The sequence below is a fragment of the Geotrypetes seraphini genome, chromosome 1 (genome assembly GCF_902459505.1).
Source record: "Geotrypetes seraphini chromosome 1, aGeoSer1.1, whole genome shotgun sequence".
In the NCBI taxonomy this organism is placed as follows: domain Eukaryota; kingdom Metazoa; phylum Chordata; class Amphibia; order Gymnophiona; family Dermophiidae; genus Geotrypetes; species Geotrypetes seraphini.
In genome coordinates, this window is record NC_047084.1 from 224027367 (window position 1) to 224050142 (window position 22776).

The window sequence follows — 22776 nt, forward strand, 5'->3', positions numbered from 1 at the left end:
GGAGGCCGCCTCACCATCTTCCTCCACCGCTGGGAGGCCATCACGTCAGACCTGTGGGTTCTCAACATCATCCGTCACGGATACTCACTAAGGTTCCAAACTCTACCCATAGATCATCCTCCCGTAGAGTCTGCTTCTCACTCCTCCCAAATTCCTCTCCTCCTTCGGGAGGTCCAATCCCTTCTCCTCCTCAATGCCATCGAAGAAGTTCCGCAAGACCAGAGGGGTCAAGGTTTTTACTCCCGCTACTTCCTGGTACCCAAGAAAACGGGAGATCTTCGTCCTATCCTCGACCTCAGGAACCTCAACAAGTGTTTGGTCAAGGAGAAGTTCAGAATGCTCTCCCTTGCCACACTTTATCCTCTTCTCTCTCAACACGACTGGCTATGCTCCCTGGACCTCAAGGAGGCCTACACCCACATTCCAATCCATCAGGCTTCACGTCGCTACCTCCGATTCCAGGTTCAGAATCACCACTATCAATACAAGGTGCTGCCCTTTGGTCTCGCATCATCGCCCAGGGTGTTCACCAAGTGCCTGATTGTGGTAGCGGCCTTTCTCAGGTCCCACAACCTACAAGTGTTCCCCTACTTGGACGATTGGTTGGTGAAAGCAACAACCGCTCCACTTGTGCTGCAATCCACTCACCACACCATCTCTTTCCTCCATCTCCTGGGGTTCGAGATCAATTATCCCAAGTCGCATCTGCTTCCCACGCAGCGCCTTCAGTTCATCGGAGCTCTTCTCGATACCAACTCCATGAGAGCGTTCCTTCCTGCCGACCGGCACCGGACACTGCTTCACCTCTGTCGACAGGTACTCCTCCAACCATCCATCCCTGCTCGCAAGATGATGATTCTTCTGGGTCACATGGCCTCGACAGTCCATGTGGTTCCTCTGGCGCGACTCCATCTGAGAATACCACAATGGACCCTCGCCAACCAATGGTCACAGACCAGGGATCCTCTTTCTCATCCCATCTCTGTAACATCATCTCTTCAGCAATCTCTTCAATGGTGGTTGAACTCCTCAAATCTTTCCAGGGGCCTCCTTCTTCATCCGCCCCCTCATTCCATGATCATCACCACAGATGCCTCACCCTATGCATGGGGAGCTCACATGGGGGATCTACGCACCCAGGGCCTCTGGACCCCTCAGGAGCGTCAACATCACATCAATTTCCTGGAACTCAGAGCCATGTTTTATGCTCTCAAGGCCTTCCAGCACCTTCTCTATCCTCAGGTTCTTCTCCTGTGCACGGACAACCAAGTCGCCATGTACTACATCAACAAGCAAGGCGGCACCGGATCTCGTCTCCTTTGTCAGGAGGCCCTCCGAATTTGGACCTGGGCCACAGCCCACAATCTGTACCTCAAAGCCGTCTATATCCAGGGCGAACAGAACTCCCTGGCCGACCGGCTCAGCCGCATCCTTCAACCTCACGAGTGGACCCTGGATCCTCCCACTCTCCACTCCATCTTTGCTCGATGGGGCACTCCACAGGTGGACCTCTTTGCAGCTCCTCACAACCATCAGCTGCCCCAGTTCTGCTCCAGACTCTTCTCTCCACATCGTCTGGCCCCGGATGCTTTCCTACTCGACTGGACGGATCGGTTCCTCTATGCCTTCCCTCCACTTCCTCTGATGTTGCGGACCCTGTTCAAGCTCCGCAAGGACAGGGCCACCATGATTCTCATCGCTCCTCGGTGGCCCAGACAACACTGGTTCTCCCTCCTGCTTCAACTCAGCGCCAGGGAGCCCATTCCTCTTCCTGTATTTCCTTCTCTGCTTACGCAGCAACATCAGTCTCTGCTGCATCCCAATCTGTCTTCCCTCCACCTGACAGCTTGGTTTCTCTCGGGCTGACCTCTCCAGCAAACCTGTCTCAGCCGGTCCGTCGCATTTTGGATGCCTCCAGGAAACCCTCCACACTCCAATGTTACCATCAGAAGTGGACCCGGTTCTCCGCTTGGTGTCTCCTTCATCATCACAATCCCACCTCCCTGGCGGTGGAAACTGTACTGGACTATTTGCTCTCTCTCTCCGACGCTGGCCTCAAGTCGACCTCAATCAGAGTGCACCTCTGTGCCATCACTGCGTTTCATGAGCCTATTCTTGGAAAACCCCTCACGGCTCATCCTCTGGTTTCCCGGTTCATGAGAGGCCTCTTCAATATCAAACCACCTCTTCAGCCTCCTCCCGTCGTCTGGGACCTCAATGTGGTTTTGTCAGCCCTCATGAAACCTCCTTTTGAGCCTCTTGCTACTACCTCGCTCAAACTTCTCACATGGAAGGTGCTTTTCCTCATTGCCATCACCTCTGCCAGGAGGGTTAGTGAGCTACATGCACTGGTCGCCGATCCACCGTTCACTGTTTTTCACCATGACAAGGTGGTTCTGCGTACCCATCCTAAATTCCTTCCTAAGGTGGTTTCAGTCTTTCACCTCAACCAGTCCATCGTACTGCCTGTCTTCTTCCCTAAACCCCATTCTCATCCTGGGGAACAGGCTCTTCACACGCTGGATTGTAAGCGTGCCCTGGCGTACTACCTTGACCGTACCAGGGCTCACCGCTCCTCTCCTCAACTCTTTCTGACCTTCGATCCTAACCGTCTGGGTCACCCTGTATCTAAACGGATGCTGTCCAATTGGCTTGCTGCCTGTATTGCGTTCTGTTATGCTCGGGCTGGCCTGTCGCTGGAAGGAGCTGTCACGGCCCACAGGGTCCGAGCTATGGCTGCTTCTGTGGCTTTCCTCCGCTCTACGCCTATTGAGGAAATCTGCAAGGCGGCCACTTGGTCTTCAGTTCACACATTCACTACTCACTACTGCCTGGATGCCTTCTCCAGGCGGGATGGACACTTCGGCCAATCTGTGTTACAAAATTTATTTTCCTAATGGCCAACCATCCCCCCTCCCTCTCTGTTAGCTTGGAGGTCACCCATACGTTAAGAATATGCTGCCTGCTTGTCCTGGGATAAAGCACAGTTACTTACCGTAACAGGTGTTATCCAGGGACAGCAGGCAGATATTCTTACGACCCACCCACCTCCCCGGGTTGGCTTCTTAGCTGGCTTATCTTAACTGGAGACCACGCACTCCTCCGTCGGGCGGGAAGGCACCAGCGCATGTGCGGTGCGGCCAACTAGAACTTTCTAGTTAAAAGGTCCGTACCGGGGCTCCGTCGGTGACGTCACCCATACGTTAAGAATATCTGCCTGCTGTCCCTGGATAACACCTGTTACGGTAAGTAACTGTGCTATTTTTGCACTCACAATTATATCAGCCATAGACTAGTGTAACTGCAGTCATGTAAATGTAGCAGGGACAAGTGTAACTTACTGCATTCTATAAGTTATGCATGCAAGTGAGAGCCCTATCTACGTTCTGTCCATGCATACACTCCCTTGCATTGATAGCTATTATCCCAGGACAAGCAGGCAGGATCCAACGGAGCCCCGATGCGGACGCCTCACAAGCATTTTTGCTTGAAGAAACTCGAAATTTCGAGTTGCCCGCACCGCACATGTGCGAGTGCCTTCCCGCCCAGACCAGGGCGCGTCTCTTCAGTTCTTACTTTTCCGCAGAGCCGAGAAGTCCGTCTTCGACTCTCTGCGTGAAGATTTTTCACTTGTGCCTTCTAAAGTCCGCGGTTTTGGGTTATTTTTCTCTTAATCGCTGATTTTCGTCGTTCTTTATTGTTTTCAAAAAAAAAAAATTTCTTCCATCCATTCGACCGGGCAGGCCACGTTGCCGTAGCCCCGCGGCTTCGATCTTGCGGCGGAGCTTTTCTGGCCTATGTCTCGGCCTATCACCGGTTTTAAAAAGTGTGCCAAGTGCCAGCGCGCGATTTCGCTAATGGACCCTCATCGACGCTGTGTTCGATGTCTCGGGTCTGAACATCTTCCGAAATCGCACGTACTTTCAAGCACCGTTGCGTCTTGTGGGAGTCGCTGTTCAGCATGGAGTCCTCGACGGAGCAATCTTCATCGAAAGGCCCCTCACTTTCGACTTCATCCGCTGCTCCCCAGCCTTCCACCTCTGCGGCGCCGAGTCTCATCAAGCCTGCATCGTTAGTGCCAGTCCCGACTCCAGCGCCTGCTGCGATGCCTTCCTCAGTCTCTTCAGATCAGGTAGCACAGCAGCCTATTCCACCGGTAGTGCTAAAAGTGCCCAAGGCTTCTAGGCCCAAGCACTCACACACTACCCCCAAAGAACGCGAGGCCCGTGCAGGCGGTCCCATTGCAGATGCGGATCCGACCTTGCCGGCCTCGTTCCAGACCTTGTTAGAGAATCAATTCATTGAGATCTTCACCACCATAGGGCCCAAGCTTCTCTCCCGAATCCAGCCTGGGCACGCGGAGGCCTCCCGCGAGGTCGAGCCGCCTCCGGTGCCTCAGTGATACACACACTCTCAATAGGGAGCAGAGTCTTTGCGAGTGTCTGGTCTGGCATCGATGCATGCATCGCAAGGAACAGAGTCTTTGCCCATGCCTCTGTTGGAACCGATTCACTCGATGCAAGGAGTAGAGTCTTTGCGAGTGCCTCCACTGGAACCGATCCACTCGATGCAAGGAGCAGAGTCTTTGTGAGTGCCTCCATTGGAGCCGATCCACCCGATACCGGGACTCGAGCATCTACGAGTCCCTCGGGGCGAGCACAGCAAACAACCACTGCTTCGATCAACTGCTTCCAGCCCCATCCACTATCTGGTGGCCTCAGCGAAGACCCGCTCGCCTCACCCATCGAGGCCGACTTCCAGGCACAGCTCGCACCATCGTTCAAGGCATTCATCGAGGCACTCTTCCAGGCACGCCTCGCCTCATCGGAAGCAGCCTTTCCTCGAGTATTCACCACCGGCTACTTCACCTCCTCCGATGCCGGAGCTCGAGGACACCCTGGGATCGTTATCACCACCACGGTCCCCATCCTCATTGGATCCAGAGGCCTCGACGTTCTCGAGTCCTTCTCGGGGCCCCGCACTGGCTGATCAGCTGTCCTTCTTGTTCCTCTGGCAGATGGCAACTGATTTGGACATCCATTTGGACACAGGGTCTAAATTTTCGAAGGAATACCTAGAGACTATGCACCTTCCTCAACCTCCGGCTGAATCCCTCAAGCTTCCCTTACACAAGCTGCTGGACCAGACCTTTGTGCGGTGCCTCGAAATACCTTATTCCATCCCCGCCGTGCGGGGAAAATTGGATACCAGGTACCGCACGGTTCACCACAAAGGGTTTGATGGCTCCCAACTCTCCCATCAATCCCTTTTTGGTGGAGTCCTCACTGAAGCGGTCTCACCTCTCCCAGGTCTACGCCGCTGTTCCATCTGGTAGGGAGGGCTAGACCATGGACCGATTTGGCAGGAGAATTTATCAGAACTCCATGATGACTTTCAGAGTTCTGAATTACAACTTCCATTTCATCACATACTTTGAATTCTTCCTGTCTGTACTCCAGAAGTTCATGCCCTATCTGGACCCCAGAGCACAGTTTGAGTACCAGGAGGTTCTGGCCTTGTTGTCCCAACTCCGGCTTCAATTGATGCAGTCCTCCTACGATGCCTTCGAGCTCTCGGCTCGGGCCACAGCATGCTCTGTGGCTATTTGCCAGCTGGCATGGCTTAGGACCATCGACATGGACCCCAATCTCCAGGACAGGCTTGCCAATGTGCCATGCGCTGATACAGACCTCTTCGACGAATCCATCGAGGCAGCAACCAAGAAGCTCTCAGACCACGAAAAGTCCTTCCAGTCCATCCTGCGTCCGAAGCCCAAGCCTGCTCCTCCTCGTCCATCATGCCCACCGTTGATCTACCAGCGGCGTTACCCACCTAAACAGGCTCCGCCCATCCGTCAGCCTGTTAAGAGACCGCATCCTCAAAAGCAACAGCAGAAGCCACATTCGTCTGCTGCCTCTAAGGCTTCTCAGCCCTTTTGACAGTCTCAAAGAGGGCATAACTTCTGTCGTTCTGCCATTTTCAAATTTACCAACGATTGGAGATCATCTCCATCACTTTCACCATCGATGGACGACGATTACCTCCGACCTCTGGGTCCTCTCCATCGTCAAGGAGGGATACTCCCTGCAATTCCATCAAGTTCCCCCGGAACATCCTCCAAGAGAGTATCTTTCCAACTTGACCCAGACCACCCTTCTTCTTCAGGAAGTTCAGGCCCTACTACAGCTGGGGGCTGTTGATCCAGTCCCTTTGGCCCAACAGAACAAGGGTTTTTACTCCCGGTATTTCCTTGTGCCGAAGAAGATGGGCGATCTGCGCCCCATTTTGGATCTCAGGGCCCTCAACAAGTTTCTGGTCAAAGAAAAGTTTTGCATATGACCCTAGCATCCCTGTATCCCCTCCTCGAGCAGAATGACTGGTTATGCTCTCTGGATCTCAAGGAGGCCTACACCCACATTCCCATTCATCCGGCCTCATGTCAATATCTCAGATTCAGGGTGGGACATCTTCATCTTCAATACCGAGTGCTCCCCTTCAGCCTAGCCTCGTCACCCAGAGTCTTCACCAAGTGCCTGGTAGTGGTGGCCGCAGCGCTCAGGAACCATGGCCTCCAGGTGTTCCCCTACCTGGACGACTGGCTCATCAAGGATTCCACGTCTCAGGGAGTCGTCCTCGCGACCCAGAAGACGATTTGGCTACTACAACATCTGGGGTTTGAGATAAACTTCCCGAAATCCCATCTACAACCTTCCCAGACTCTTCCCTTCATTGGAGCTGTTCTGGATACTACCTAACTCAGAGCGTTCCTCCCTCCTGAACGTCTGGAAGCTCTCTTCCATCTTTGCCACTTGGTGTCCTCTCGCCCGTCCATCTCGGCAAGACACATGATGATCCTCCTGGGCCTCAGGGTCTCTACAGTTCATGTGACTCCTTTTGCCAGACTTCACCTCAGGATTCCCCAGTGGACCCTGGCATCTCAGTGGAAGCAGATATCCGACCCTCTGTCCCAACACATCCAGGTCACTCCTGCTCTGCAACAGTCTCTTCGCTGGTAGATGCTATCCTCCAATCTATTCAGAAGTTTGTTGTTCCAAACGCCCCCCCACCAGAAAGTCCTCACGACCGACTCGTCCACTTATGCCTGGGGGGCTCATCTGGACGGTCTCCGCACTCAGGGTTATTGGACCAGCACGGACCGCTAGCACCACATCAATCTCCTGGAACTCAGAGTGATTTTCAATGTCCTCAACGCTTTCCAGCACCTGCTTCAGGACAAGGTGGTCCTCATTTGCACGGACAACCAAGTCGCCATGTATTATGTCAACAAACAGGGGGGCACGGGATCGGCCTCCCTCTGCCAGGAAGCTCTGAAAGTTTGGGATTGGGCGATTCGCCACAATACCTTCCTCAAAGCTGTCTACATTCAGAGGGAGGACAATGCCTTGGCGGACAACTTGAGTCGTCTGCTGCAACCTCACGAGTGGACCCTCCACTCAACGCCCCTCCATCACATCTTTTCTCAGTGGGGAACTCCTCTTTGTAGCCCCCCCCCCCCAACTTTAAACAGCCTCAGTTCTGCTCCAGGATCTACACTCCTCATCGCCTCGAGGCAGATGCTTTTCTTCTGGATTGGACGAATCTCTTTCTATATGCGTTTCCTCCATTTCCTCTCATCCAGAAGACTCTAGTCAAACTCAAGTCAGACCATGCCACCATGATCCTGATCGCTCCATGGTGGCACAGACAACATTGGTACTCCCTTCTACTTCAACTCAGCAGCAGGGAGCCCTTCCCTCTACCAGTGTTTCCATCGCTGCTTACACAGCATCAGGGATCTCTACTTCATCCCAACCTGCAGTCTCTACACCTGACAGCTTGGTTCCTCTCAACATAACCCCTCTCCAGTTTTCTCAACCTGTGAGAGATGTCCTGGAAGCTTCAAGGAAGCCCGCTACTAGACAATGCTACCACCAAAAGTTGACTAGATTTTCTGCTTGGTGTTTTTCTCATCATCATGAGCCACAACACTCCTCCTTGTCTTCAGTTTTGGATTATCTTTTGCACCTTTCTCATTCTGGTCGCAAGTCTATATCGATACAAGTTCATCTTAGTGCAATTGCTGCTTTCCATCAGCCTCTCCAAGGGAAACCTCTCTCTGCTCATCCGGTGGTTTCCAGATTCATGAAAGGACTTTTCCATGTCAATCCTCTCCTCAAACCGCCTCCAGTGGTTTGGGACCTCAATGTGGTTCTTTCTCAGCTTATGAAACCTCCATTTGAGCCTCTTCACAAGGCTCATCTGAAGTATCTCACTTGGAAAGTGGTGTTTCTCATTGGCCTCACTTCGGCCCGTCGAGTTAGTGAGCTTCAAGCATTGGTTGCGGATCCACCTTTCAGTGTTCCACCATGACAAGGTGGTCCTTTGCACTCATCCAAAATTCCTCCCCAAAGTGGTCTCGGAATTCCATCTAAATCAATCCATTGTTCTTCCGGTGTTTTTTCCAAAGCCTCATTCTCATCCTGGAGAATCAGCTCTTCATACTCTGGACTGTAAATGTGCTTTGGCTTTCTACCTGGAACGCACCAAGCCACACAGAACTGCTCCTCAACTTTTCATCTTCTTTGATCTGAACAAGTTGGAACGTCCCATTTCTAAGTGTACCATCTCCAACTGGATGGCGGCTTGTATCTCCTTCTGCTATGCCCAGGCTGGATTACCCCTCCCCAGTAAAGTCACAGCCCATAAGGTCAGAGCAATGGCAGCCTCTGTAGCCTTCCTCAGATCGACCCCGATTGAGATTTGTAAGGCTGCCACTTGGTCCTCGGTTCACACCTTCACTTCTCATTATTGTCTGGATACCTTCTCCAGCCGGGATGGACAGTTTGACCAAACAGTATTACAAAATTTATTCTCATAAGTTGCCAACTCTCCCTCCATCCCATTGTGGTTAGCTTGGAGGTCACCCATTAGTGAGAATACCTGCCTGCTTGTCCTGGGATAAAGCAATGTTACTTACTGTAACAGTTGTTATCCAGGGCCAACAGGCAGCTATTCTCACGTCCCACCCACCTCCCCTTGGTTGGCTTCTCTGCTAGCTATCTGAACTGAGGAGACGCGACCTGGTCTGGGCGGGAAGGCACTTGCGCATACGCGGTGTGGACGACTCGAAACTTCGAGTTTCTTCAAGCAAAAATGCTTGTGAGGCTTCCGCATCGGGGCTCCGTTGGATCACGTCACCCATTAGTGAGAATAGCTGCCTGCTGTCCCTGGATAACAACTGTTACGCTAAGTAACATTGCTTTCTACTTAGCGCATGCTGTTAAGTGAATAATATACATAGTCCCTCTGCTGTCACGTACACGGGAAAAGTAAACTTAAGACTGACTGACCATATCTATTTGGGAGTGGTATCAGTGGAATGGAGAAAGGCGAATGTGTTCCTTCTACACAAAAGTGGAAGTAGGGAAGAAGTGGGGAATTACAGGGCAGTAAGTCTGACTTCTGTAGTAAACAAATTAATGAAAATGCTTTTAAAAAGAGAATGGTGAAATTTCTGGAATCCAATGGTTTACAGGGCCAGAGGTAACATGGATTCACTAGAGGTAGGCGTTGTCAGACAAATATGATCAATTTCTTTGATTGAGTGACCAGAGAATTGAATAGAGGGAGTGCGCTAGATGTGGTGACATGTTCCACATAGAAGTCTAATAAATAAACTGAGTGCCCTTGGCATGGGCCACAAAGTGACGGGCTAGGTCAAGAACTGGTTGAGTGGAAGATAAGAGGGTGGTAGTTAATGGAGATCGCTTCAAGGAAAGGGATGTTACCAGTGGTGTGCCTCAAGGTTCTGTTCTTGGGCCTGTTCTTTTTAACATTTTTATAAGCGATATTGCTAAAGGGCTGTCAGGTAAGATTTGCCTCTTTGCGGATGACACCAAAATCTGCAATAGAGTAGACACCCTGGATGGTGTGAATAACATGAAGAAAGACCTAGTGAAGCTTGAAGAATAGTTTGAAATTTGGAAGCTAAAATGTAATGCTAAGAAATGCAAGGTCATGCATTTGGGCTGCAAAATCCCAAAGATAATGGTACAGTTTAGAGGGTGAAGATCTTATGTGCACAACAGAAGAGCAGGACTTGGGTTTGGTTGTATGTGATGATCTTAAGGTGATCAAACAGGTTGAAAAGGTGTCGGCGAAAGCTAGAAGAATGCTAGGGTGAATAGGAAGAAGTATGGCTAGTAGGAAAAAGGAAGTATTGATGCCCCTGTATAGGACTTTGGTGAAATCTCATTTAGAATGTTGTGTACAATTCTGGAGAATGTGCCTTCAAAATTGTACGTAGTCTTCATCATAAGGCGTATGGGGGACAGACTTAAAGATCTCAATCTGTATACTTTGGAGGAAAGGGGGAGAGAGGATATATGATAGAGACTTAAATACGTACGTAATGTAAATGCACATGAGTTGAGTCTCTCATTTGAAAGAAGCTCTTGAATGAGAGGGCATAGGATGAAGTTAAGAGGTAATAGACTCAGGAGTAATCTAAGGAAATACTTTTTTACAGATAGGGTGGTAGATGCACGGAACAGTCTCCTGAAAGAAGTGGTGGAGACCAAGACTGCTGATAGGGATCTAGGTGAGTCACTGGGATTTTAGTCCCTTCCACCCACCCCACACCCGACCCTCCCCAGGTTCTGCAACTTGTATATAGACAGCCTAATAATCAAGAAGTCTCAGTCAATCCCAGTTCCAGCCAACCAAGATGAATTTCATTCAGTGCAATCATTATGGTGTTTTAGTTCCCAGGCAAAGCATCTGGAGGCTCAAGGCTTGCCCCATTTGTCTTCAACTTGCTAGTATCAAACAGGAGCTCTGCAAACTTAAGCAGGAATTGGAGGCTATTAAACCAGCTACAATCACCCCCACACAAATATACCAAGGGCATAAGAGCATATTGTGCAGTTACCACATTTAAAGTGACCTTTAGATTGAACTAAGGTGTTGACATGTGCACTGACAAATTGAGAGGTCGTAATGCGTTCACGTAAATTTCTGCCTCGGGAAAACGCAAACAGAGGGGGTTGAGAGAGCCCTGGGTGTACTTGTAAGATATGCCAGTGAGCTTTGATAATCTTTTTAATGCCGAAGGCTTTTGTATGAGTGAGGTAAAGTGTGGAGGTTTTTTGTGGAGGTCTTGGATATTAACAGAAAGGGTTACAAGATAGAGGTTGCATTCTCTCTGTTCGACTGTTCGCAGATTCTCCAGCAAGCTGACTGCACCGGGTGGCCCAGGTATTGGCAACACTAAACATTGCTGGACATTCAAGCCATAGAACCAATTCTGGAAGAACAATTGGGCTCGTGCAGATACTTTGTTGTGCCCAAGAAAGGTTCTGCCAACCTGAAACCCATCCTGGATCTCAAATACATCAATGCGGCTCTGAGGGTTCCGCGTTTCTGGATGAAGACTGTGCGATCTGTCATTGTAGCAGTCCAGCTGGGAGAGTTTCTGACCACCCTGGATTTGACAGAAGCTTATTTTTACATTTCAATTCTCCTGGCACACAGAAAGTTCTGAGATTTCACGTTTTGGAGAATCACTATCAATTCTCAATGCTGCCATTTGGGCTGGCAACGGTGCCCTGTATGTTCACCAAAGCAGCTCATCTCTGCAGAGTGGGCTGGCTGGTACATCCTTATTTAGTCTACTTGCTCATCAGAGCACCCTCCTGAGAAGAGGAAAAAGTGCATTGGTGGCAGTTGTGAAAACTTTGCAGAATCAGGGCTGTATTGTAAGCTTTCAAAAAAGTTAATTTGTCTCGACTCAGTCTTTGGAGTACCTGGGAGCAGTGTTCCCGCTAAGCTGCGCTGGCCTGCGTTCGCGCACAAAATATTACATCGCAGCGCAAAGTTTCTCTTCACAGCGCACACACGCGTCGGTAAGGTAAGGGGACGCATTGGGGGGATTGCACTTCCCCACAATTGCCATGCTTCGGTTCCTCTTCTTCCTTCCTTCCTCCCCCCCCCCCCCGCGGGACCCTGCGGCACCATCAACTCTTACTCCCTCTAATGTCGGCCCTGCAGCTCCAGACTTCCTCGCACCTTCTCCCCTCCCCCTTTGGATCGCTATTATTTTAAATGTTATAGCCGCGGAGCTGTATCCATCAGTGGAGATGTCTAACCTCGGCCTGCCCCGGAACTCTTACTGCAACAGTGACTTCCTGTTCCTGCCTAGACGGGCGTCTGCTGCAGTAAGAGTTCCGGGGCAGGCCGAGGTTAGACATCTCCACTGATGGATACAGCTCCGCGGCTATAACATTTAAAATAATAGCGATCCAAAGGGGGAGGGGGGAAGGTGCGAGGAAGTCTGGAGCTGCAGGGCCGACATTAGAGGGAGTAAGAGTTGATGGTGCCGCAGGGTCCCGCGGGGGGGGGGAGGAAGGAAGGAAGAAGAGGAACCGAAGCATGGCAATTGTGGGGAAGTGCAGAGCTGCAGGGAAGAGTGTTGCGGTACCCAGCTGGAGGGAGAAGGAAGATGAGGGAGGGAATTAAAGGAGATGCCAGGGCTTGGAGCGTAGGAGGAAGGTATGCCAGTCTAAGGGAAAAGGAAGGGGGAGATGTGAGAGCATGGAGGGGGAGCGAAAGATGGAAGAAAAGGAAAGGAGAGAGATGCCAGAGAATCAGGGAAGGGGAGATACCAGACTATGAGGAGAGGTGTGGGAGAGGGAAGGCGAGGAGAGAGATGCCAGACCAATGGGGTGAAAGGAGAGATGGAAGGGGGAGGCATACAGTTTCTGGAAGGGGCATAGAAGGAGAGAAGATGTCATATAGGGGAAGAGAGACGGCAGACAGTGGATGGAAGGAAGAGAGTTACAAGAAGATGAGGAAAGGAGAAACCACAGAAGACAAAGGTAGAAAAAAATTTCTATTTATTTATTGCTTTAGGAGACGTGTCACTGTTTCTGTGAAGCATTGTATGCAGAGTCCAGCTTCTTGCTGGTTCAATTTAACCTTTGTCTATGTATTTTTATTTTATTCCCCCTTTTACAAAACTGTGAAGCGTTTTTAGCACCAGCCTTGGTGGTAGCAGCTCTGATGCTCAGAATTTTATGAGCATCAGAGCTGTTACCTCCGTAGCTAAAATCCACACTACAGTTTTGTAAAAGAGGGAGGGGTTAGTTTGTGATTACATATTCCTTACTAGGCGAAGGTGTTTTCTGTGTTCTGTGTGTTCGAAAGACATGGTTTTCTGTTAGGATTGACGGTGTAGGATTGATCTGTGCTGGTCTGGCTTGTTTAGTTTTACAATGGGTGTATTGATGTACTGCTCACTGCAATATGTAAGATGCTGCCTTTTCCTAGGTACTCATGTGTGACGTGTGGTTTGTTACTAAAAATCATGATTTTCTTACAGATGGGGAGGGGGGGTGCCAAAAAATTATGGGTCCCGGGTGTTACATATGCTAGGTACGCCACTGTATGTAAAGATACCAGAAAGCTGGCGTAGCAAAAACTTCTAAGTTTTGAGTATTTAACCCTCCCACAATCTCACGGGCACTCGTTTCAAGTTTATTGAGATTTTGATTTAAACGCAATATCAAATATTTTCAATGCGTATAACAAAAATAAATTTGGGGAAATAAATAAAACCATTTGAACCAGTGTTCCCGCTAAGCTGCGCTGGCGTGCGCTGGCGCACAAAATATTACATCGCAGCGCACACGTTTCTCGTCACAGCGCACGATCGGAAGAGGCGTACGGCAGATGGCAGGGCGGCGAGAGGAGAATCGGGCGAGTTGGCTCATAACTTGCTGGCGCCCGATATTTTTGGCTCACGGTGAAAAAAGTTTGCTCACAACACCCGCCCGCTTAGAGGGAACACTGCCTGGGAGCTCTATTCAACATGGAAATAGACCGAGTTTTTCTTCCACAGACACGCAGACAGAAGCTTCAGGGGCAAATCACGAGCCTCCTGTCACAGCCAGTGCCTATGGCGTTGCACTATCTCTAGATGCTGGGGGTCGATGGTGGCTGCCATAAAAGTAATGCCCTGGGGAAGGGCACATATGCATCCACTCCAGAATCCTCTGTTGTCTTGTTGGTCTCCTCAGAGGGACTTCCTACAAGCTTCTCTGCCCTGAACGGAGGTAGCTTGTTGCAGCATGCACTGGTAGCTCTAACTGCAGTCTCTAGCAAAGGGAATTCACTTCAGATTGATTCCTGGGTTACACCGATGATAGATGCCAGTCTGTTTGGCTGGGGGGGGAGCTCATTGCAGTGGTCGCCCAGTGCAAGGGGAATGGACACCATCCTAATGGAAGTGGTCGATCAACAGGCTGGAGCAGAGAGCGGTACACCTGGCACTATGAAAACTACAGTCTGTGCTGGAAGGCGGAGCCGTAAGAGTATTCTCAGTCAGTGCCATGGCAGTAGATTATGTCAACTGGCAGAGATGCACCAGAAGTGCATCGCTCCAGCAAGAAGTGAGTCTTGTTCAGTTGGACAGAAAAACCTGCTAGCCATTACAGCGGCACACTTAGCTGGAATGGACAATGTGCAAGCAGACTATCTAAACAGACACAATGTACCTGGGAGAGTGGTCATTGTCCCTGAGAGTGTTCCAGGACATTGTTGGATGTTGGGGGTTTCCAATGTTCAATTTAATGGCAATGGCACAGAACAGGAAAGTGCAATGGTTCTTAAGTTGAAGTTACGAAATGGGAATGCAGGACTTGATGCCCTGGTTCAACCATGGCTGAAGTCCAGACTACTATATGTGTTTCCTCCATGGCCCCTGATAGGCCGAGTGGTCTGTCGCATAAGAAGTCACCCGGGAAGGGTGATCCTCATGGCCCCGGATTAGCCCAGGCATCCCTGATATGTGGATCCAGTATGCCTGTAAGAGGACTAATGTCTCCAACTCCAAGTGTATCTGGGCTTGCTCTCAAAGGGTCCAGTTGACCTAGAAGATCTGGGTCACTTCGGTCTTAAAGTATAGCCACAAAACTAGCCAAGAAAGGATACTTGAGCATCTGATTGTAAAACTGCTTAGAAAAGCTTGATAGGCGGTATATATAAAAAACCTAATAATAATAATATTCAGAAGTGATAATTGCCACCCTACTGAAGGCCAAGAATCCATCCACTCTTGGCATATGCCAAGGCATGAGATACATTTCAGCACTGATGCAGCAAGGAAAATCTGGAGCCCGACAAAGCCCCAATATTGCCAGTACTTGCCTTCCTTCAAGAGGGCCTGGACAAAGGATAGGCATATAGGGACAAACTTAAAGATTTCAGTATGTATACTTTGAAGGAAAGGCGGGAGAGGGAGAGATATGATAGACGTTTAAATACCTACATGACGTAAATGCACATGAGTCGAGTCTTTCAATTGAAAGGAAGCTCTGAAATGTGAGAGCATAGGATGAAGTTAAGAGGTAATAGGCTCCGGAGTAATCAAAGGAAATACTTTTTGATAGAAAGGGTGGTAGATACATGGAACAGTCTCCCGGAAGAAGTGGTGGAGATGGTGCCTGTGTCTGACTTCCAAGAAAGCGTGGAATAGGCACGTGGGATCTCTCAGAGAGAGAGAGAAAGAGATGATGGTTACTGCACTAGATGGGCCATTTGGCCTTTATCTGCCATCATGTTTGTATGTGTCCCTTAAGGTGCAGATGGCAGGCCTTGCTTGCTTTAGAGACCAAGAGAAGTGTGTTTCACTAACGGTTCATCCAGACATTATTAGATTCTTCAAAGGAGTCCTGAAGCTTAGGCTGCCAATCCGAGATACTTTCCTTTCCTGGAATCTCAGCATCTTGTTAGAGGGTCTGATGAGGGCCCCTTATGAGCCCTTGGAGGGAACTTCTCCCATGGATCTTATGATCAAAGCGATATTTCTAGTTGCAATTACCTCGGCTAGAAGTGTTTCAGAATTGCAAGCTTTGTCATGCAGGGTACCATTCCTAAGAATCATGGACGCGGGAGTGACCTTGTGATAGTACCTTATTTTTTGTAAAGGTTGTTTCAGCATTTCACATCAACCAGGAAGTTAAACTACCAGCCTTTTAACCTACAGGTTCTACAAGAAAAGACAAGGCTTTAAAGCTTCTGGATGTCCCAGAGTTCTTTTTTGAATTACCTAGAAGTGACTAATCAGTTTTGTCTTTCGGACTATTTCTTTGTACTAACCAAAGAATCAAGGTGAGGAGATCAGCTTCCAACGTCACCATTTCCAGGTGGATTCTGGCAGCGATCTCCTCTACATATATTGTGGCAAACAACTGCCAGTGTTGTTGAAAGCACATTCGACTAGAGGAGTAGCCTTCTCTTGGGTGTAATTATGGATGATACCTCCGGAAGAGATATGTTGATCTGCTACATGGTCTTCCCTTCACACGTTCACTAAATTCTCTAGGGTAGACATGGCAGCATAGGAGGATTCCATGTTTGGATCTTCGGTATTGAGAGCAGGTTTATCTATCCCACACGAGACTTTGGGGACTGTTTAGATACGTCTCTAGGTTCAGCATACCAACCCTATTGCACTGGAAAAAGAGATTAGATTCTTACCATGATAATATCTTTTCCAGTAGATAGGAATGGTATGCTCTCCAATCTGCTGAATATGACGCCCAACTATAAAACATTCAGGAAAGAACTTAAAACTTTTCTATTCAAGAAATTTGGCAAATGATCTAACTAAACCTGATCGATCCTCCACAGATCCCAACGCATACTACATCTATTAACCTTGTATTCTCCCTGGAAATGCCCAGGCCAGCTCTTGTTGTAAACCGACTAGAACTGAAAGGTATTGGCGGAATAGAAGACACCAATGTAAAGTAATGTAATGCTGAACCCCCCTGCCCAATAATTTGATGCACCTGTTAATGTCTTAAGCTTCGTGGACCTCTGCATAGCTAAGACTTCTTTGTCAGTTGGACTATAGGTTCAGAATCTGTTTGAAAATAGAATCTCAAGAGATAATAGAGCTCCGCTAATATTGAAGCTGTTGTTTTTATTTAATGAGTTTTACTGTCCAATGGCAATGTTCATTCATTTATAAATTACAGTTTCATTATTGACTGTTATAACATTATATGAGCAAATCAGAACCTTGGTTTCGGGGAGTTCTCTGTGTCTCTCCTTCTCCTGTCTTTTACTCTAGAGCTCTTGCATGCTTTGCTATGAACTGAAAGAGACAGCAGAGACCAGGAAGAAGGAGGATATGTTCAAAAGCTGTGATTGACATCTTTCTGCAATTTAGTTTGGGGAATCGTTTGGGAAACTACAATTATGACATCATTAATTCTAGATTACTGCATTTTAGGAATAGAATTTTGATTTTATAATTTTATGGAATTGGATTATTTGTATTGCTATTTGTAATTGCTTGTTTTATTATGTATGTAAACTGCTGTGACTTGACATTCAGTGGGGTATCAAATTTATCTATCTATATACCGCCTGTACTCTAAGCATTTTCCATAAAATTGGACATACGTAATTACATCTCAATAACTTAAGACTAACAAAATTCCACTTCCTCTCAACAAACAGTCTATTCACAACATAGATGATCATAAAACTGTCTACTTATAGACTTCAATAGCCAATGCAGAAGGTACTAGTTCCATAAGGATCAAACATATCCTAGACTGTATTGCCTCTACATATAGGCATCTGTGAACAACTTGGTTTTTAACAGTTTCTTGAAATTAAGGCAGTCAGTGCTTAAACATAAACAATTGATTAAATACCCTGTGGTTCAGCATGCCATCCCTATATACTAGAAAAGATATTATCAAGGTAAGAACCTAATCTCTTTTTGCAGCACATAACACTGGTTTTATGAACACTTTGGGGATAAGGATTAAGGTAGAGGCATAAAAAAATTTAATATCCTGTTGTGTGAGGCCATAGAGGAGGAATAGCCTAGTGATTAGATTACCGTCCTGACAAACAGGAAAGTCTGGGTTCAAGTCCCATTGTAGCTCCTTGTGATCTTGAGTAAGTCGCTTAACCTGCCATTGCCTCAGATACAAACTTAGATGGTAAGCCCTCCAGACAGGTAAATTCCTAGTGCATATGAATGTAACTTACTTTGAACTACTTCTGAAAAAGGTGTGAACTAAATACAAATAAATAACACTTGAATTAGATTTTGTCCACTCCTGTATCAGTAGTTCAAAACAAGTTACATGCAGAAATAGTGGGTATCTTCCTATCTTCAGATGGCTTACAATCTTACTGTATATTTGGGCTTGAAGCAATGGAGGATTAGTTAGTTCTCAGCCCACTTTTGTAAGTGTTGGGCTACTTATCAATTGCATAAAAAGGGAATAGATCAAATCAATTTCATAACTAATAATATGACAGAAAAGGTTTTATAATGAATAGAAATGGATATGCAGTTTTAAAATAGTAGAGCCTGCAGCTTTGTTCCAGTGGTACTTGAAGATGTCACATAGATGGGCATAAGTTAAAACAGACTTGATTTAGTACATTACATTACATTAGTGATTTCTATTCCACCATTACTTTGCGGTTCAAGGCGGATTACATAAGAATTGTCGAGAAATTAAGGTAATACATGTTGGGTAATTTGAACATTTTAGATTTGATAGGAGTAGACAGTGTGGTAGGTGGAGCTTGGGAAGGAACTGGTCGTGTTAAATAGGTTTTATGTATTTTTTTGAAAAGTAGAGGTTTTTTTTCTTTTTTGAAGGTTTTGTAGTCTGGTCGAAGACAGCAGATTGGTGATTTGTCTATCTAGTTTTGCTGCTCTGGTGGCCATTAGGTTGTCATATAGTTTTCTTCATTTGACATTTTTGGTTGGCGGGTGTGTGAATAGTGAGTGGGTTCTTCTGTTGAGCTGGCTTGAATTAGTTAGTTGTTCCAGTAGGTTGGGCTGTCTCCGTTAATAGCTTTGAATAGTAGGCAATAGAATTTGAAGGGTACTCTTGCATGTATTGGGAGCCAGTTTGAGTCGTGGTATACATCTCTAATGTGGTCATATTTTTTCAATGAGTAGATGAGTCTTAGGGCTGTATTTTGTATTGTTTGTAGTTGCTTTATCATGGCCGCTGGGCAGGGGAGGTATAATATGTTGCAGTAGTCTTAGTCCAAGGATAAGAGATTGTACCAAAAGTTGGAATTGTTTCCTGTCAAAGAATTTTCAAATTTGTCTTAGGTTTCTCATAGTTGCGAATGATGCTTTTATTATTTTGTTGATTTGTGGTTGCATGGTACATACAGCCTCTGTCAGTCAGTACTCTAAGAAGTTTTAGCGTGGGTTGAATGGGGTATGAGACCGAGTTTTTTACCAGGTTTGTTAAGGTTGGAGTTTTGCTGTTTTCTAGGAGGATGAAGTTTGTTTTGTCAGAGTTAAGTTTTAGTTTGTGTTCTGTTTTGTGGGAAAAACAAAAATGGGGGAATATGTATAGAGTTGGCCCTACTGTATGTATATTTATTTCTATACTAATGGTATGTATATTTATTTCTATACTAATGGTACTCTACACTGCTGTTAGCAAACCCTGTCCTGGAGGACCAATAGCCAGTCGGGTTTTCAGGATAGCCCTATTGAAAATGCATGGGGCAGATGTACACTCATTTCATTTTCATTGCATGCAAATCTTTTTCATGCATATTCATTAGGGCTATCCTGAAAACCTGCTGGCTGGTGGTCCTCCAGGACAGAGTTGAGAACCACTGATTTACTGCACACCCTCTTCTGCTTTATTGCTTGGTTGATATATTTAAAAGATTTGTCTGTGACTTTTTTTTTTCTTTTTTTACAGGACATATTCTTGTTTATTACAAGACAGTTAAAAGGCTTGGAGGACACAAAGAGCCCACAATTTAATAGATATTTTTACTTATTAGAGGTAATAACACTATGTGCTTTATTTGAAGATGTTGTTTCTCTGTTGTTCTAGGAAATGTGGTCTAAATTTAAATACACAGCATAACCAGTGAACAGAGGGAGGAACCTCCCCAAAAAAGCAAACCAGTGGTCATACTTTTTAGATTATCGAGACTTGTGAGTGTGTTTGCCAGTTGTATTTTTTTATGTTGCAAGTAAAGGACATCAGGAATTCACAGAGGACATGATTAAGGCTCCAACATTTCTGCTGACCATTTGTTTCCATCTCCCAGTTGCAAGCTTCTGAAGCCTATGCTTGTCCTGCTTTCAGCACTCATTGAGGAAGACACCCAGTCGATCAGCTGTTGCCATTTATTTGTGATCGTTTCTGGGAAAGGAGACTAAATCAGCAGGTTCAGAATAAAGAGAATGGGCATTTTTTTTCATTCCATAGGTCCATAAGCAGATATTTGAACATCTGTATATTTCTTAGCGTTAAAGAATGGGGCCCAGGTCTCTAAGGGTTCCTCTCAATATTTTCCCTTTGCCAGCTCCAAGTCCAACTTGCTCCCTTCCTGTCCTACTCCCCCCCCCCCCCCCCAGTCTCATTTTCTCGCTCCCTCCTGCCTGCACTGGTTCTCTCTTAATTCCTTCCCACCCTATGCACCTTGCATACTTTCAAAGTTTTAAGACCAGTCTGCAGCACCATTAGCCCTGCAGCACCATTAGCAGCTGTACAAAAAAGCTGCCTGCATTCTCAACTAAGAGTTTACTTCAGTCCTGGCATGTACCTTCTGAAAACAGGAAATTGTGTCAGAATGGGCAGGTTGGGTCAGAGGGAAAGGTCTGGTGCAAGCTGCAGACAGCCTTTCTGTATGGCTGCTGCTGACACTGCAGGGCCACTTGGCCGTCTTCAAACTTTGAAGGAGTGGGGGGAGAGCAAGCAGTGTTGGGTCTGGGAGGGAAGGGCCACATTCCAGACTGTGTAGGGGAAGAGGGAGGCAGAAGAGGGCTGCATGCGATTAATTGGGATTATGTTTTTTAATCATGATTAATAGCTGAAAGCTGGCTGAAGGAAGGAGCAAAGAGAAGAATGATGGCTATACTATATGGGAGTTGAGACTGGTGGACATAAAGGTTGTGGATTGAGAGTGAGAAACTATTGGGAGAAAGATGGGAAGGCCAAAGTGAGGTGATTGAGAGAGAAAGAAACTAGTGGGGATGAGGGGAAATCTATCCCTTTTGGGGGTAAGGTGGGGAGGCAAATGCATGATGTGTGTCTGTGTTGAAATGTTGTTACTACTTGCTTAGTAGGTCATTGCCATTGAAAAGAAGTCATCAAAGTACACATTATCTGGAGAAAAAGCTCCTAGGGCCTTCAATAAAAAGAAGTTTGGTTGCCCCATACTTGAAGGTCCTGAGTGCTTTTTCTATTTGGTCACTGGTCAGTTCACTACAGGAGCAGAGCCATATCAGGAATAAAATGGGAGGCACATGCAGGTAGGGCTGTGGAGTCGGTAGATAAATCCTTCGACTCCGACTCCTAAGTTTCTGGTACACACGACTCTGACTACAGGTTCCTAAAATTGTCTCCGACTCCACAGCCCTGCATGCAGGTATACACACTGTGCCATTGTCCTTTTCCATAGTAACCTTCCATCAGTTTCTTCATGCAGTTTTTCACAGTTATCAAAGGCTGTACTCTGGAAATAGTAATCACTCACTAGGTAAGTTGGTATGTTTTAACAGACGCACAAAATACTGAGTACCTGTGGTCAATAGTTCAGTGGCAAGTGCTGGTATATGTAGGACCTAGGTTTAATTAATGGGCCAGGTTTGACACTGAAGATTTTTCAAGTAATCTTAGTTTAATCTATTCAGAAGGTTTTTTTGTTATTGGTCCTGTATGAAAATTTTATTTTTGCATTGGTTTATCCATTTGCTAATGGGCTGTTTTTGTTCTTTTTTTCTTTGCTGCTGTAGAATTTAGCATGGGTAAAATCTTACAATATCTGCTTTGAGTTGGAGGATTGCAATGAAATTTTTATTCAACTTTTTAGAACCCTTTTCTCAGTGATCAAGTAAGTTATATTACATTTTTAGTTTTCTTACATATGAACTATCTGTAATGATTTTTTAATCCTTCATTGTAGAAAATCAGAGTTTTAAATATTTGTTCCAGACTGATAAAAATAGTTTCCCAAAATCTAGGGCAAATAGGATCTAGAAAATCTGACTTTATAGGTTGATTCTCAGAACTCCCGCAATAAAGCCAACAGAGCATACCTCATACTGCAGTAACAGCCCAGAAAACAAGCTCTCCAATGCTCAAAGGAGATGATGCTCAAATTATGTGTGTGCTATAAAAGCAAAAACAAGAAGAGAAATATGCTTGGTGAATACATAGTATAGAAAGCTAGATACTTCTGTATGTGGAAGAAGAGCAGGACTTGGGGGTGATTATATCTGATGAACTCAGTGGCAAAACAAGTAGAAAGAGTGGTGGTCAAAACCAGGAAGATGTTTGGGTGCATAAGGAGAGGTATGGCCAGTAGGAAAAGGGAGATGATAGTGCCATTGTATAGATCTCTGGTGAGGCCCCATTTGGAATAATGTGTGCGGTTTTGGAGACCACACCTTCAAAAAGATATAAATAGGATGGAGTCGGTCCAGAGGGCTGCTAAAAAAATTGGTTAGTAGTCTTTGTCTAAATCAACCAATGACCTGGAAATTCTCACCTGCAAAATATCCAAAGAAGACTGTATAGATAATCTGATTGTTACAGTATTCTACACACACCCTAACAAATGGAACCTAGCAAAAGAAGACCTCTACGAATTCCTCCTCACAAACTCGGTAGCTGGCGCCTACAATCTTCTTGCTGGTGATGTCAATCTACACCTCGAGCAGGAAGAGAATCCCAACGTTGCAGATCTACTTTC

General features: G+C 46.7%; 1 protein-coding gene across 5 annotated transcripts in view; it reads left to right on the plus strand.

Moving 5' to 3' along the window:
- PDS5A (PDS5 cohesin associated factor A) overlaps window positions 1-22776 on the plus strand; it is a 645453-nt gene that overhangs the window by 102990 nt on the left and 519687 nt on the right. For all 5 annotated transcript variants that reach the window (XM_033947170.1, XM_033947134.1, XM_033947143.1 and 2 more), the window contains exons 4-5: window positions 19770-19856; window positions 21818-21915. In XM_033947170.1, coding sequence (XP_033803061.1) covers window positions 19770-19856; window positions 21818-21915 — 185 coding nt within the window. The remainder of the gene's footprint in view (window positions 1-19769; window positions 19857-21817; window positions 21916-22776) is intronic.